This window comes from Notothenia rossii (genome assembly GCF_949606895.1).
Source record: "Notothenia rossii genome assembly, chromosome: 8".
NCBI classification, from domain to species: domain Eukaryota; kingdom Metazoa; phylum Chordata; class Actinopteri; order Perciformes; family Nototheniidae; genus Notothenia; species Notothenia rossii.
The window spans coordinates 10,517,679-10,533,807 of record NC_136906.1 but is presented as its reverse complement, the minus strand read 5'-3'; the positions used below and the strand labels follow the sequence as shown (position 1 = coordinate 10,533,807).

The window sequence follows — 16,129 nt, the reverse complement described above, 5'->3', positions numbered from 1 at the left end:
ACATTATGTACGCTGTAACTCTTAAATGTTATAATAGTAGAGAGATGAGAGAAGGCATTAAAGAGTGTTATTTTAGGTAGGACAGGATGCTCTGAAGGTAGAGCTACTGAAAAGCATTGTGATGGGGCCTAGTTTTAGGCCATTTTAAGTAGGTCATTACATCATTTGGTACCACTTTACAATAAGACTACACTTATAAAGGATTCATAAAGGGTTATTAATTAGGCTGTGAACACTTTATTAATCCTTAAGAACCATTTATAAACCAGTTCTAACATAGTTTTCATACATCAACACAGGCTCACTATTTGGCAAGATGACTAAGCCTTACATTGGCTACCTAGCTTACTTCGTCTTCTTCATCAGCCAGCATCCTTGGTATCTGTTGTTCACTGCGTTGATTCTCCCCCCATCCATCTTGATGTTTCTTGGCATCTCTTTATGACTATTTATTAGTTACTAACATTTATAACTGCCAAAAGGGAGCCTTATTGTAAAGTGTAAAACACATTCCCATTTATTAATGAGTTACTACCATTTCTAATAAGGCTTAGCAGTACAGATAAATGTGGGCTCACTATTTGACAAGCAACCGGTTTATCTCATGTCTTATAAAAGCTTATTAATGATTAATAAAGTGTTCACAAACTAATTAATAAATGAATTACAAACTATTGGTAAACCCTCGATAAGGGTAGTCTTATTGTACAGTGGTACCCATCATTTTAATAAATACACCTAATAGGGGAGGTGTGTGGCGCAGTGGATTAGTGCGCTGGTGTTCGGATCAGGGGGTTGTGTCCCTGAGACACTTCACCCCAAATTGCCCCTGTGGGGATTGCCCACAGTATTGAGTATGTAAGTTGCTTTGGATAAAAACGTCTAACAAGTAACATGTAATGTATTGTAATACAAGCAGAAACCCTTTCCTGCTGCTTACTTTATTTAAATGAGTCATTGTTTTTGTGTAAGGCACTACATAACACGATGCTGCTCATCATATATGAGTATTTCATGTTAAAAAAAGATGGAAAATACAATTGTTTGTGTAGTCAGGTGGTTTATTTCACATACTTGTTTTTCAGTTATTACATTGGTAGCAAATGCTCACAAAACAACACAGTATCTACAGACGGGTGTTTATTTAGCTTGTCAGTTTATAATAACATGCAAATTGACCTTTGATTGAGTCGTGTTTTTGTCATTAGGTTAACCTGGCTTTTTTAATAAGCCTGCAAGAAGAGTAAGATCTCTCCAACCTCTCACCCTCAGAGTCAGATACAATCAGCAGCAGAAAGGATTAATTGGTTCATTTCCTGCTTAAATCCACTCTGCATATGACCAACAAGTAGTGGGAGTGTTGTCTGCTGGATATCAATATTAGTTTCTGTGTCAAACTGAAGGTCTTTATATTATAGCAAGTGCCTTTGTGTGCATTGAATTGAATCTGCTGCAGGGTCCTGGTTGAATAGTCGCCCTTCAGTCAGAGGATTACAGTGTTAAGACTTTGTGGACTGCTGAACTGAAAAAAGGAGGACATTGTGAAAAGTTTTATAATAAAAAAGAACAAAAACAAACAGGGAAATGGAAGTAGACAGCTCTGTGTTTGAACATTGCTCAGCCACAGAGTTTATGTTTACACTGTATAACCAGCTGAGGTATTTTATAGAGCTGCTAAAACCTTTCTCCAAGAGACAAAAGCTTTAAAAGAATGATTTACTGTATATTGAAAACACTTTTTCTTTTACTTATTAACTCTCAACAATTCTATTATTACAGTACATGCTGTCTATTAACCAAAAGCATAGTAGCCGTAATCTTAGTCTGGTGTTTCTTTCCATATTGAACCAACATGTAACATAATCATCTTTGGTGCAGTTTATGAATGTATTCCCAGCTGTTTTACACATCTTTGTTCCCGTCTCCTCCTTTTTAGAAATTCATTGAATTTGAGGATGCGTTGGAAGCTGAGAAGAAGGATCTGCAGGTGCAGGTGGAGTTTCTGGAGCTGCAGTCCAAACAGCAGGAGCTCAAATCAAAGAACTACTCCGACCAGAGTGAGTGGGAAAAACATCCCAGCTGATAACGTCTGTGTTCTTACAATTTAATGAACGTGCAGCACATGTGACTGTTTCTTCACGGGTGTCTCTGTTAGAGTTGAGAGCTATAGTCAGGTCCAAGTTGATCCTTACCATAGACTGTATACACATAACACAACGAGAATATAAACAGAAACATCCAGTTGTGACTCATGGCCTTTAGCTAGGTATGACCAAAACCTTCTATCCTGATGTAGATCATTTCATATGTTCATGGATTTCAGGATTTAGTTGGTTTTCTGGGAAATTACCCAACATCTGTATCTTTATGGAAAAAACCCAAAACACATTGTGAATTGTACATTTTTATCTTTTATTTAATGTCACTGTTAAATTGAGTTAAATAAACTGTCATGAAGCCCCAGTTCCCCTCGGGACAAATAAAGTTTTTGATTCAGATTTTGATTATCATAAAGCCTATTTTTGCAATCTCCTCTGTGATTGGCATGTCATGTTTTCTTATTTGATGCTGTCAGGATTCCCAGTGGTTTACTGCAAGTTAGCTTGAATAGCAACTTAGAAAATACTCCCTGGTAAGTCTTTGCTCCAACTATTATAATCCGTACTCTTTTCTAAACTGTTTTCTCTCTCTGTCTCCCAGTCGTGCGGTTGGAGGAGCGAGAATCAGACATGAAGAAAGAGTACAACGCTCTGCACCAGCGCCACACTGAGGTGAGGGCAACATTCAACTTCACAACTGGAGTCCCAACGCATTCATCTTAGCTTCATCTTGAACATTCCCATTGTTATATCTCCAAACTCAACCGAAGACACATGCCTGTTAACTAATGCCAATTTGATTCCTGCTATAATGACCACCCTGAAACCATATTGCTTCATTTTACATTCCAGGAAGCCATTGATTTCATCTTAGAAAGCAAGTGCAGACATGTTTGTTAGTCTTATTGATTAACTGTGACAACAACTATTCATATATTATTGGTTTTCCTGGAAAGTACAGAAACACAATACCGAAACAAAAGTTAATTCAATAAGGGTCACCATTACCACCTTTGTGTGTTTTGTATTAAATAAACAGCAATATGCAAAAGCCCAAGTGTGGTCCCTTTGAGATTAAGAATCCTATGGTCCTTGGCGTAATCAAAATATTAGACTATTATTAATGTATTATTATCCAAACTTCTTTACTTACCCATCCAGGAATGTCTCTCATGCTTTCTTGTCCATGTCCTAAACATATAACTTTCCTCTCCTTTTCTTCTCACATGTTCCCTTTTTGTTTGTCATTGTGTATCTCAGATGATCCAGACATACGTCGAGCACATAGAGCGGTCCAAAATGCAGCAGGCGGGGAGCAACAGCCAATCAGAAGGCACGGGCTGTGGACGAACGTGAGTTATTTTAACGTGTGTGTTGAAGTGTAAAGGTTGTTTGTATATCTATCACCCATTGTGTTGTTGCTGATGTTTCATGTTTTGTCCTGAATGTATTCGGCTTCACATGATTCAAAATGCTCATTGATGCTGGTCCTTGTTTGTCAGTAAATACATGAACAGCTGATACGCTTGACTTATAATATTCTATTTGAGGAATAAGATTAGGATGCGTCGGATTCTTTCTGACTCATGTGATCCAAACATTTCCAATAACCTTAAAGCGAGAGGCAAATATTTGTTTCAAAAAAGACAGATGTTATCATCGTGTTTTTAACTACAAAATATTCTGCTCCAAGTCATATTTCTTGGCATTTAGCTTTTCGAAAACAACCTTGTCACTGCTGTCAAATTGTGCAGCCTTGTGGGAAATCATTAAAAAGAAGAAAATCTGAAGTTTATTTCTCCGGCTTGCAGTATCCAGCAGTCGGCCAGCCCATGAGTCATGAATATTTATAAGCACGAACAGAGAGGAGGAGTGAGGCATCTGCTGCAGCTACTGAAGCTCAACTGCATTTTTTTATGTTCACTAAACAGTATCTTGAATATCGATCCACTAAACTGTCTCCTTCGTAAAACTGAAAGTCTGTATGAACCAATAGAAACAGAGGACTGTGTTTACTTGTGATGGTTTGCTCATCATTTCCTTAGGATAGTGGTCATAATGATTGAATTATAAACATTAATGAGACTTACAAGATTCATAACTTCTTAACAAACGGCTGAGCAGCTTAATGGAAACTAAGAATCATCTTAAAAAAGCAATTAAATAATACTTGTGTGTGTGTGTGTGTGTTTTCATATGTCATGGCATGTTCATGTCACCTGTCTCTCTCTAATCACTGTCTGTCTGTTTGCTGGCTTGCTCTCTGTTGCTGCTGTTTGCACAGTCAACGCCACACATGGAGGAAAAGGTAAATCCCTCACGCCCCCCCCCCCCCCCCTTGATTTGCTGATGCCCCCAACGCGCCTTAACACCCTATTTATAAAAGTGTTTCTTTATGTGTTTGGGTTAGTGGTTAAGATGCTTTTGAGAACATTTTATTGCCTTGAATATACATCCCTTTGCATTCTGATATCAAATAGGGAATGGTTCAGAGATTATGTTAAGAGATGCATTATGTTCCAGTTTTATCCTCTTTTCCCTCATGGGTTGCCAGTCAGTCTTTCTGTTTGATCCTGCTTTGCTTGCCTTATTTGCCCTTCTACCAAAAGTGAAACAATACTATTCATCAAAGATGGAAGCATTTATATGGAAATGCATTCCTACAAAATAAACTGGAATAGGTATCTGCAGCAGTTCATGTAATGTTGTGCTACTTTCTGATGTGGGAAAAACAAGATCTCAATCTAGCATTACACAAACAAACATTACATTACATGACATGACATTGCATTTAGCTGACGCTTTTATCCAAAGAGACTTACAATAAGTGCGTTCGACCAACAAAGTACAAACTTGAAGAAAACAGAATCATATAAGTACATCAGGTTTCATAGAGCCAAACATTTCAAGTGCTACTCAACTGGCTTTAGATAAACCAGCCCTTTATTAGTATATAAGTGCTTTTTTTGTAATTCTATCGCTCGAAGTGGAGTCGAAAGAGATGAGTTTTCAGTCTGCGTCGGAAGATGTGTAAGCTTTCTGCTCTCCTGATTTCAATGGGGAGCTCATTCCACCATTTTGGAGCCAGGATGGCAAACCCACGTGTTTTTGCTGACGGGAACTTGGGTCCCCCTCGCAGTGCGGGTGCAGCGAGCTGTTTGGCTGATGCAGAGCGGAGTGCACGTGGTGGGGTGTACGGTTTAACCATGTCCTGGATGTAGGAAGGGCCAGATCCATTCGCAGCATGGTACGCAAGTACCAGTCTCTTGAAGTGGATTCTAGCAGTTACTGGAAGCCAGTGAAGGGAGCGGAGGAGCGGTGTGGTGTGGGAGAATTTAGGAAGGTTGAAGACCAAACGAGCCGCTGCATTCTGGATGAGCTGCAGAGGTCGGATGGTACATGCAGGTAGACCAGCCAGGAGGGAGTTGCAGTAGTCTAGGCGTGAGATGACGAGGGCCTGGACCAGAACCTGCGCTGATTTCTGGGTCAGCTGGGGACGTATCCTCCTGATGTTGTAAAGCGTGTATCTGCAGCAGCGGGTTGTAGCAGCGATGTTTGCAGTGAAGGACAGTTTGTTATCTAGGATCACACCCAGATTCCTTGCAGTCTGAGTCGGGGAAACAACAGAGGTGCCGATGTTGATTGTTAGGTCAAGAGTGGGACAATCTTTTCCCGGAAGGAAAAGCAGTTCAGTCTTGTCAAGGTTGAGCTTGAGGTGATGAGCAGACATCCACCGAGAGATGTCTGCTAGACAAGCAGAGATGCGTGCGACGACCTGGGTCTCTGAGCGGGGAAAGGACAGAATTAGTTGGGTGTCGTCAGCGTAGCAGTGGTATGAAAAACCATGCGAGCTAATGACTGATCCGAGCGAGTTTGTGTACAAGGAGAAGAGGAGGGGACCAAGGACAGAGCCCTGAGGGACCCCTGTAGTTAATTGACAAGGGTCGGACTCGGACCCTCTCCAAGTTACCCTGTAGGTGCGGTCTTTGAGGTATGAGGTGAGGAGGGAAAGTGCAGAGCCTGAAACTCCAAGTTCTTGGAGAGTGCGAAGGAGGATCTGATGATTCACTGTGTCGAATGCAGCAGACAGGTCCAAAAGGATGATGACAGAGGAGAGGGAGGCTGCTTTAGCAGTGTGCAGTTCGTCAGAGACAGCAAGGAGAGCAGTTTCTGTTGAGTGACCTGCCTTGAAACCAGACTGGTGCGGATCCAGAAGTTTGTTCTGATGGAGATAACAGGAGAGTTGTTTTAAAGACAGCGCGTTCAAGTGTTTTAGACAGGAACGGGAGGAGAGAGACAGGCCTGTAGTTTATAACATCAGACGGGTTGAGAGTGGGTTTCTTAAGGAGAGGGTTTACTCTTGCCTCCTTGAGACTGTTTGGAAAGTGACCAGAAGTTAGAGAAGTGTTGATGAAATGGGTGAGAAACGGTAGAATATCAGGAGCGATAGTCTGAAGGAGGTTTGAGGGGATAGGGTCCAGAGGACAGGTGGTAGGACGGGCAGAGGAAATGAGGGTACCTCACTTGGAGAGAGAGGGGAGAAGGAGGTCAGTGTGTGGGTGAAGGGAGGGTCTGGTGACCCAGCGGTGAGTAAAGGTGAGTCAGAAAAAGAAGAGCGAATATCATCAACCTTTTTTTCAAAGTGGTTAACAAAGTCGCTTGACAGAAGGGAGGAGGGGGGAGGGGCTTTGGGGGGGTCCAAGAGGGTGGAGAAGATGGAAAATAGTTTTTTGGGACTGGAATAGGAAGATTGGATCTTATCTTGAAAGAAAGTGCTTTTTGCCTGAGAGATGGAAGCAGAGAAAGAGGAGAGGAGAGCCTGATAGGTTAGGAGGTCGTCATGGTGTTTGGATTTCCACCATTTCCGCTCTGCTGCCCTAAGGATGGTTCTTTTAGCACGCAGTGTGTCATTTAGCCAGGGAGCAGGAGGGGACTGACGAGCCGGCCGAGATGTGAGAGGACAGAGAGAGTCCAGAGAGGATGAGAGAGTAGAGAGGAGAGTTTCTGCAGCAGCGTTTGGAGGCAGGAGTTGGAACGAATCAGAGGAAGGGAGGGCTGAGAGCACCGATGAGGCAAAGGTAGAGGGAGAGAGGGAACGGAGGTTACGGCGGACAGGTGCAGAGTTAGAAGAGATTAGTTTTTTATGTTTGGAAAGGGGTAGAGAGAATGAAATGAAGAAGTGATCGGATGTTTGGAGCAGGTTTACAGAGAGGTTAGAAGTAGAGCAGTTCCTTGAGAATATGAGATCAAGGACATTGCCAGCGTTATGAGTTGGTGGGGATGGAGACAGTGAGAAAGCAAAGGTGGTTAACAGAGATGTTAGTTCAGATATCTTCCCTGTCTGGAGGTTGAAGACTCCGAGAAGTACAGCGGGAGGGCCAGTTTCAGGGATGTGTGAGAGGAGATTATCTAATTCCTCCAAGATGTCCCCCAAGGCGCCTGGTGGACGGTAGAGAACAACAATGGTTCATTGTATAGGATGGGTTACTGTGACGGCATGGAATTCAAAGGTGGCAGGAGTGAAGTTAGGTAGCTTGAAGAGGGAAAAGCTCCATTTGGGAAAGAGCAGGAGACTAGTCCCACCTCCTCTGCCAGAGGGTCTGGGTGTGGGAGAGAAGGAATATGCTGTGGAGAGAGCTGCTGGGGTGGATGTGTTGGATGGAGTAATCCAGGTCTCAGTGAGAGCAAGGAAATCCAGAGACTGCAGGGAAGCGTAGCCAGAGATGAAGTCAGCCTTAGGAACAGCTGACTGGCAGTTCCACAGGCCACCTGAAACGAGATGTTGGATCTCAGTGGAGCATGTGGGATAGACGAGAGCAGGCCGGTTATATCGATTAGGAGATACACGGGGCCAGTGATAATTGCGGGAAGACACATAAACAGGAATGGAGAGAATACACATGATTATAGCATGAGGGGCTAATAAAAAACAAATAAAATAAAATACTAGAGATACTTAGCTCAATCAAAGTAGGATTTGCCTCCTCTTTGCCTCCCTCGTGACTCCAACAGGAACTCTAATGTCTTTGTCAGTCTTCGTCTGTCTGACGCTCCAGGAAAGTGCTGCCTAAAATGGACACCTGATTGCTGAGTTCTCGCAGCTGTGGGGCCACGCCCCTTTAATTAGTTAGCTCTCTGCAGCTGGTGGCCCTCAAAAGGAAATCTAGACTGGCTCCCTCCTGAGTTGTTATTGTATTTTCAGTGTCACAATGGTTTTCCAATTACATTAAACCCTAAGTGTTAAAGTTATGAGTTTAACCCTTAATACAGTCACACCTACTCAATAAAGCTCTTAGTATTGTTTAAATCAAAGTTTAACCCTAGCAGTCAGTTAGTTCAGTTTTAAGGTTTCAGTCAAATTACTTGTCCCAAATTTCTGCCTGACAGATACTGTAGCGGTTTTGAGATTTAAAATCACAATTTCAGTCAGATCAACGACAGAGCATTTATACAGAGTATACACACTGAAACAGAGAAGTCTAAAAACAGAACGTCACTCACACAATTCTAGAAGTCACCAGTTGTTATTCTGTCAAAATGGAGTTGCAAACAGAAGCCATTAGTCTGAGGCTTTGTGGAGCAGGAGATGTAGGTAGATGCACTAGGGATGAGTGCATCTCTGAGTTGATTTTCTGGTTAATTTTATTTTGTAACATTTATTTAATAAACTAGTCTTTAATCAGTAATCAGGTACTCGTGACATTTGTATGACAGTTAGTCGTCTATGTATATATTTGGTTGAGGACAGCCGCACCCTGCACACACAGTTGCAGCGAGTTTTGTTAAAGCCTAACGTAAACAAAACACTTTTTGTAGTTAATCGGCCATACATGAAACTGATTCCTGGTTACAAACGCTACCTGTAGTTTTGTATTCTCTGCCTGTTTGAATGATTTGCATCCGTATCCCCAACACTAGGACAATATGAATGTTCTTATGGACTGGACTGCATGCCCTCAGAGCTCCTGTTGCTTCTCGCTGCTGGGCTTCAGCTGTTTGCCCTTAAATCTCTATCCATGTCTTGCTTTATTTCCACATTACTCATTTTGATATACTTTAATGAGAGTTTGATTTCAGACTTTTGCTGTTTCTGGAGCCCCGAAGAAGAAAAAAATGATTGAATGTGACAAATGAATACTCATGTTGGTCCCCCCCCCCCCCCCCCCCCTCTCTGTGTGTTCTCTGCCAGCAGCAAAGCGGAGCGCCCGCCTTCATTGAGCCTGTACCCCAGCGGCGAGGGAATGGTACGTGGGGGTCTCGGGGGGGCTAGGATGATGCCCGGGAAAGACATCTGGCAGGTCAGCGAGCTCGGCCAGTCTCCTTTCCGCTCTGCCTATCAGGTGGGACAGACGGCGGCCATGTTGTCCTCCACGGCCACAAACACAGCCCGGGGGCGGGGGGGGGGGGGAGTGATCACAGCCACACAGACCCCCTCCCCTCCACACCTGCTTGTCTCACTTTCAAAGACACTTTTTTATTAACGTCACTTGGAAATCTATCATTTTAAAGTCAGTTTTGTTGACTGCAAGCAAGCATGGGTCCAAACGGTGTGTTTACTGATTTCCTGCCATGTTTCTGCTTCATGGTTTATTATAGATATTTAGCTGTTTAAGAGAAACAGCCAAGGTAAGAAAAAAGAGGGGAAAAGGAAAGTGTTGTCTTCTTGTTGTCGCTTCTTCCTGGTATGTAGCTTTGACAACGTGCTAAGAGCGTATACACACCTCAAGGTTAAGATTTTAAGACATAGCCACCTTTATTTTCTAAGTTTCAGCATTTGAAGACTAACATTGTTTTTGAGTCTTTTGCTGAGAGTTATGCAGAAATCAAGGAATTAAGCCGTCTACTTGATTGATTTGTAAGTTAGCCTTTTTTGACAGAACACCCCAAATTTGACGAGCTTAAATTGGGAAAACCATATTCAAACTTGAACTTGTCCAAAATTAGTGACAGTAGTTTGCGCTCAAAACCCTGTACGCCATTCAAAACAAAATACAGCCTCAAATGGGATTATTCAACAAGACATGAAGCTGCTTACACATCATAGCAACTCTATCTAGTCATTGAATGGTGCTACCAGTCACTGTAGCTGCTAGAAATAAAACGAGCTGTGCAAGTATTGTAGGTCAAAAATGATCGCCTGTCTCCACTATATACTCTTATACTGCTGTCTCTCTCCTCTGTCCTCGTCTCGCTCCACCAAGGAGGACGGATCAGAGTCCGACTCGTTGGCACCGACACCCAGCAGCGCAGGGAGCAAGTCCAACACCCCCACCTCCACCGTCCCCTCGGCCACCGTCACCCCCATCAACGAGGGCTTCGTCCCGCAGGCGGAGTTCGATGCGACGCGAGCTGGGAACCGCAGGAAAGGTGCGAAGCGGCTCAGCAGGAACATGGAGGTGCAGGTTTCTCAGGAGACCAGGAACGTCAGCATCGGTAAGAAGACGCCACAGAACAGATGATTATATTTACCTTTATCGTCATTGCATTGAGTAAAAAATACTGGGACAGTGAAGCATCTAACCAGGGCAAAGGAAACAGTTGAGTGCAGTGTAGGTTATTGGTATAATATAAGTATATAAATGTGATAAACACAAAAAAGCTACAGTATATAGAGTATTAACAGTGTTTCTGGGTTTAAACACTATGAACAGTAGCTTGACTAAAAATAGACTAACAATAAAAACCGTATAGACATACAGAGTAAATATGAAAACACTTAAATAATTGGCATAAAACCTCGTTAGTTTAGATCTGCAGCGTCTCAGATATGGAACTTAGACATTGTTCACTCCCAAATAATAAATTGGTGCATTTTTGAAAAAATTTGGATATTTGACGTTCAGTTGTTTTTTCGTCATGTTTTCCAGGCATGGGAAGCAGCGATGAGTGGTCCGAGTTTCAGGAGATCATCGATTCGACCCCTGAGCTGGACATGTGTGTGGACCCCCGTGTGTACGGAGGAGGAAACAGGTACAAATATACCGTGGCCGCATCACTGGACTGCCATAACAAAGTGTCGTATTTTGAATCAAATGAATTAAATGATGTATTTTTATGAATTATGTATCAGTGGTGATTTTCCCAGCTGTGCTACATAGTAATGATTTTACCAGGTTCAAGTCTTAGGACCAAAAGTTGCAATAGAAGCGAGTACAAGTGATCCATAGTAAGTCATATCTTTGTTTATTGCTATTGTTTATTCAACGTCATGTGTGTTTCAGCCCCTCCCAGGGCATCGTGAACGAGGCCTTCGGCATCAACACCGACTCTCTCTACCACGAGATCAAAGACGCCAAATCAGACATCATCGGAGACGTAGACGCAGGCGCCGAGCTGCTAGGTGCGAACAGGACTGTGTCTTCCATAGGTTTAGAAGTGTTTACGGGTTCAAGTGGAATACCTGCCCGAAAGCTTGGCAGTAGAAATCTCTCTTACATTTCAGTGGGATGCATTCAACTGAAGTGATCATTGTCTCGCTTTCAGAATTAGAACATTCTTTATTCTCTAAATTATTTGTCCCGCAATGGGGAAATGAACGGCATTACAACAGCTAAAGCACATTCCAGATTAAAGTAGAGCAAATTGTAAGTTGTACGTTTAAGTCTGCTCTAAAAATAGAGCAAACTTACATGTTATATAAAAAGCAGGCACAAACAAGGAACAAAAGAAAAGAACAGATAAGTACAGAAAACTAAGTAGCAGTCTTTCTTCCTTCTACGCTCTAGGCTTCTACTGTAAGCTTACATGCCAGTTATGTGTATTATTATAACTGTTAGATTTAGAGTTTTAGTTTAGTCAGTCTATTGAACATGTCAGAAACAAAAACATACAACAATAATATATATATACTCTTTTTTTTCCCTTTTTCTTTCTCACTCAAATTAATAATTATAACGAAGTACAAAAAAAAAAAAATTAAAAAAATAATAATAATAATTGTCAAATAGTCTCTGTCATGTTCAACAGGGGCAAGAAGAAGCTTAAACAAATGTTTCTGGTCCTACCCTCTCTAGCATATATGTTTCTTATAAATCAAATATTAGGTCATCGTCATCAGAGTAGATCCAAAGTAAGGGAAATGCAGGCTGCTGCATGTGACTGTTACATAAAGGCATCTTTTCTTTGGGCTCTGTGTTATTGCAGGGCAGGAGCTCCATGTGAGGCTGTGTGAATGTGCCACTGCACTGACTTTTACTTTGCATTGTTGAGGCTGAAATGTTCTCTGTGCCGGCAGCTTATCTCTCCGTCACATCCTGAAAAAACATGCAACCCCTCTCTGGCTGCACCCCCGACCCACGCTGCTCATCCATGCAGTGTTTTTTATTATTTGTATTTGATCATTTCTTTGACTTTTCTCTTCTCTCTTTTTGGGTGGGGCACAGGCATGTTTAGTAAAGTCCATTTCAAAAGCTGCACGTGTAAACAGATCCTTGAAAAGTTTAATTGACCATTTATTTGACTTCATTGCACTTTACGGTTGTTACTTTGACAAACACACTTTAAGGGGATTCTGGTGGATTCTTCATTTCAGTTTTTAGGGGATTTTGGGATTATTCATCATCAGAAACGGAACAGAGGATTTTCTCCATCTTCTTGTCCATCTGATAACTTCTCACACGTTTTCTTTTTTTTCCTTTTTATGTGCTTCTGCTGGTGACACCCATAGGCGAGTTCTCAGGTGTGTATCTGATCATGCATTGGTTGGTATATATTTTTATTTTTTACCTCTTTCGTCTCCTTTCTTATTTCTAAACTCCACATCTAAGGGTAGGTATAAACCAGTGTTTACGAATTAGAAGAAGGAACAATACAACAGCTTATTATTATTATTATCCTATTGCCCTGAACTTTGATGATACAGTAGATGCCCAATATACATAACCTTTAAAGTCACAGTGAAATCATTGAAATCCTTTGTGGTCGTCACAAGCTGTCAGACTGCATTGACTTCAGAGACCTTTTTCTTTTAGTCTCTCACATACTTACGATATAACTCAACGGTTTATAACGACTCCTTTCATCCGGTTCAAACAGGAACTGCATCATTTCACAGAAGCAATATCGTCAAATATGTTTCACTGGGACTTTAAATGAATCGTATGATATTTGATGATGTGATCTGTAGGATCACTGTAATACCTGTTTCTGTGTGAGACACAGCAGCGTTTGTCCAAATGAATAAATGCTTATCAGCATCTTCTCTCTTCTCTTTTCCATTTCCTCTCTGATACATGACCTCTCCTCTTCCTCCACTTTTTGACTTTTCTCCCTTCTTCTTCTTCTTCTTCTTCTTCTTCTTCTTCTTCTTCTTCTTCTTCTTCTTCTTCTTCTTCTTCTTCTTCTTCTTCTTCTTCTTCTTCTTCTTCTTCTTCTGCCTCCAGTCCGCGATGATTTCTTCGGTAAGGCGCACCTTGCCTACTCTCCTGCTCACATTATGCTTGTTCTGTTGTTCCCTGGCCCCTCCTTTTGACATCTTTCTGGTTCCTTATTTGTGTCCGTGTTGCTTTTATTAACATTCTGAACCTCATTCACATCTCCCATACGTAATGTTTAGATATCTGTCAATATGAAGCTGCTCATTTTTAGAACAAAAAAAGGAAGCTACAGAATGATCTAAGTAGGCAAAGAGGCACTACAATCAAGAACAAATGGTGAAAGTCTTTGAAGGACACACTCAGCCAAAACTAAAGAACAAAGTGCTTCATCAGAGGTTCTTTTTTCGTTGGACTTCTTTTCTTTGTTTACTTCTGTAACATAGTTACATCACGATACAACACTTGCACTTCTATTTCCTAACGCTCCAACAAATTGTATGTGATTGTAGGCTAAGGGGCGGGGCATTCTCTAAGCAGTTGACCAATCACAACAGAGCCGGCCAGCTAACCAATCAGAGCAGACTGGGCTCAGAGGGTGAAAAGAGGAGCTGCAGCACAGGCAGTTTGAGGACAATACATTAAACAACATTAAAGCATGTAAACATGTTTCAGTAGAAACACAACATACAGATATGATCCTGAAAATGAGCAGAACAGGGCCCCTTTAAGACTGCAGTGAAAACAGTCAGTCTAAGCCTTAAGTAGACACAAGTGGAACCCAGAAAGATGGACACCAACCTTTATGTAATTTTGATGTTGTGATATGTGATCTGCCTGCAGAGATTTTCTTACCCAGAGTTCAGCAAGTACTCGTTTCTCTGCAGACAACACACACCATTTGGCCCTTCGTATAATATAATGACTTGGCTATTTTGTTTTTGTTTTGTTTCTTAGTTCCAAATGTTTCTGTGTTGAAGCTTCTGCTTATACTTTGTGCGCTTGGCTTCTGTTGCACAGGGCCTGCTGCTTGCACGTACAATTTTCAGTTGATATCCAGCAATGATAATGATAATAAAGATTTCATTTAGGAGTTAATAGGTTGAGCTTGACATTAACATATTTGTATGTGCAGTCAAATATTGTTTAGTCTAGTTTCTTGAGTGTTATCCAGATATTTGACATCCCTCTTTGCCTGATGTAGTTTCCTTGTTAGCGAGGGAGGTCAAATCAACAATCTGTTCATTCATTTTCATATTTAATTATTAAACCTTTAATAAAAGGTACGGGATTGAAAACCTCCACAATCCTGTACCTTTTATTGAGGGCTTAATAATTAGATTGGCTGGTCTGAAAGGCTGCATTGCAACTTTGTTCTTATCTATCGTTGTATTTATTGATTTATGGATGTTTGTGATGGTTAACAGAGATGTTATTTATTTCAGGGATGGGTAAAGAGGTGGAAAACCTGCTGACAGAGAACAAACAGCTCCTAGAGACCAAGTAAGAGACACAGAGAAGATTACTGTGTGTGCATTTGTCTCTGATATGGATATGAAACAAGTTGTGATTAATGTATCTCCATATACAATGGCACTTAAACATACTGGCATCACTTAACCTTACATTTAGTTAAGAAGCTAATATTTTTCACCAAAGATACTTATTACTTGAACATCCTTTTAAGTGAATAACAAATCACAAAAGGCACTTCTTATGAGTGTTATCATTAGCATTACTGATCTCAATGGTTTTGATATCTTTCTTTGTGCCCTTTCCTCGACAGAAATGCTCTCAACATTGTGAAAAATGACCTTATTGCCAAAGTGGACGATCTGTCGGGGGAGCATGAGGTGCTGAGGGAGGAGGTGGAGGCTCTGAGGCAGTCCAAGAACAAAGTGGAGGCCAGAGTCAAGGAGCTGGAGGAGGAGCTCAGGAGGTGGACATACCAAAGTTGTATTTTTGTTAACATGTATGTTACGTCCCCATTAGGGGATGAGGAAATGCAACACACACCAGTTGGAATTGGTAAATAATTTATTAAACAGCAAGATAACAAAATAGAAGGCAAGCAACTTGAAACAAACAAAAGGGCCAGAAGGGCGCGGGTTTAACTGAGCACCCAAACAAAGGAAGGACTCTAAAAAGGGAGCCTACTATTTTATAGTAACAAAACAACCCTCAATATTAAAGTGGTGCAGACTAACAAAAAGGAGGCTGTAGGAAAACACAGCTAAGCTAAATGACCGCAGTCAACGTAAATGCTAAACTACTCTAGACACATCTAATCATAACCACACTACTAAACACGGACCACACGAGTTAACCTGTTAACAGATTTGTACACAATCAAAGAGCACGTAGCGAGACGATGGGTAGCCAAGGACCTCAGGGCAACCGCACAGCTCATTTACATAAAACACATTCAAAACAGAGTTACCAGAAGCGGGGAGGCGGCGACCGAAACAGTGATGATGATGATGAGATGATCCCTCAAAACTAGAATGAATAAATAAACAGGGCAGCAGTTAGGAGACAATTACATTCATCCCTCAACGTAATTGCTGTTGACCTGCAGTCCAAAACTTAGTGACCTTACCAAATGGATGCATCCTGGCAACAAACACAGACGAAGAGTAACACCATAGTTTTGAAAAACTGCGACAGGTGACATGAGAGGGTAACATGTCTGAATACAGATCTCAGTTTATCATGAAA

General features: G+C 41.5%; 1 protein-coding gene across 12 annotated transcripts in view; it reads left to right on the top strand.

The window, feature by feature from the left end:
* mapk8ip3 (mitogen-activated protein kinase 8 interacting protein 3) overlaps window positions 1-16,129 on the top strand; it is a 40,817-nt gene that overhangs the window by 6,200 nt on the left and 18,488 nt on the right. For 3 of the 12 annotated variants that reach the window (XM_079644814.1, XM_079644823.1, XM_079644820.1), the window contains exons 2-13: window positions 1,937-2,057; window positions 2,701-2,771; window positions 3,360-3,451; window positions 4,384-4,407; window positions 9,292-9,343; window positions 10,301-10,532; window positions 10,967-11,069; window positions 11,321-11,439; window positions 12,766-12,777; window positions 13,481-13,498; window positions 14,857-14,914; window positions 15,198-15,350. In XM_079644814.1, the coding sequence (XP_079500940.1) occupies window positions 1,937-2,057; window positions 2,701-2,771; window positions 3,360-3,451; window positions 4,384-4,407; window positions 9,292-9,343; window positions 10,301-10,532; window positions 10,967-11,069; window positions 11,321-11,439; window positions 12,766-12,777; window positions 13,481-13,498; window positions 14,857-14,914; window positions 15,198-15,350 (1,055 nt within the window). Of the gene's footprint in view, window positions 1-1,936; window positions 2,058-2,700; window positions 2,772-3,359; window positions 3,452-4,383; window positions 4,408-9,288; window positions 9,440-10,300; window positions 10,533-10,966; window positions 11,070-11,320; window positions 11,440-12,765; window positions 12,778-13,480; window positions 13,499-14,856; window positions 14,915-15,197; window positions 15,351-16,129 lie in introns of all 12 variants that reach the window. The other 9 variants (XM_079644819.1, XM_079644816.1, XM_079644812.1 and 6 more) reach the window with 5 other exon arrangements.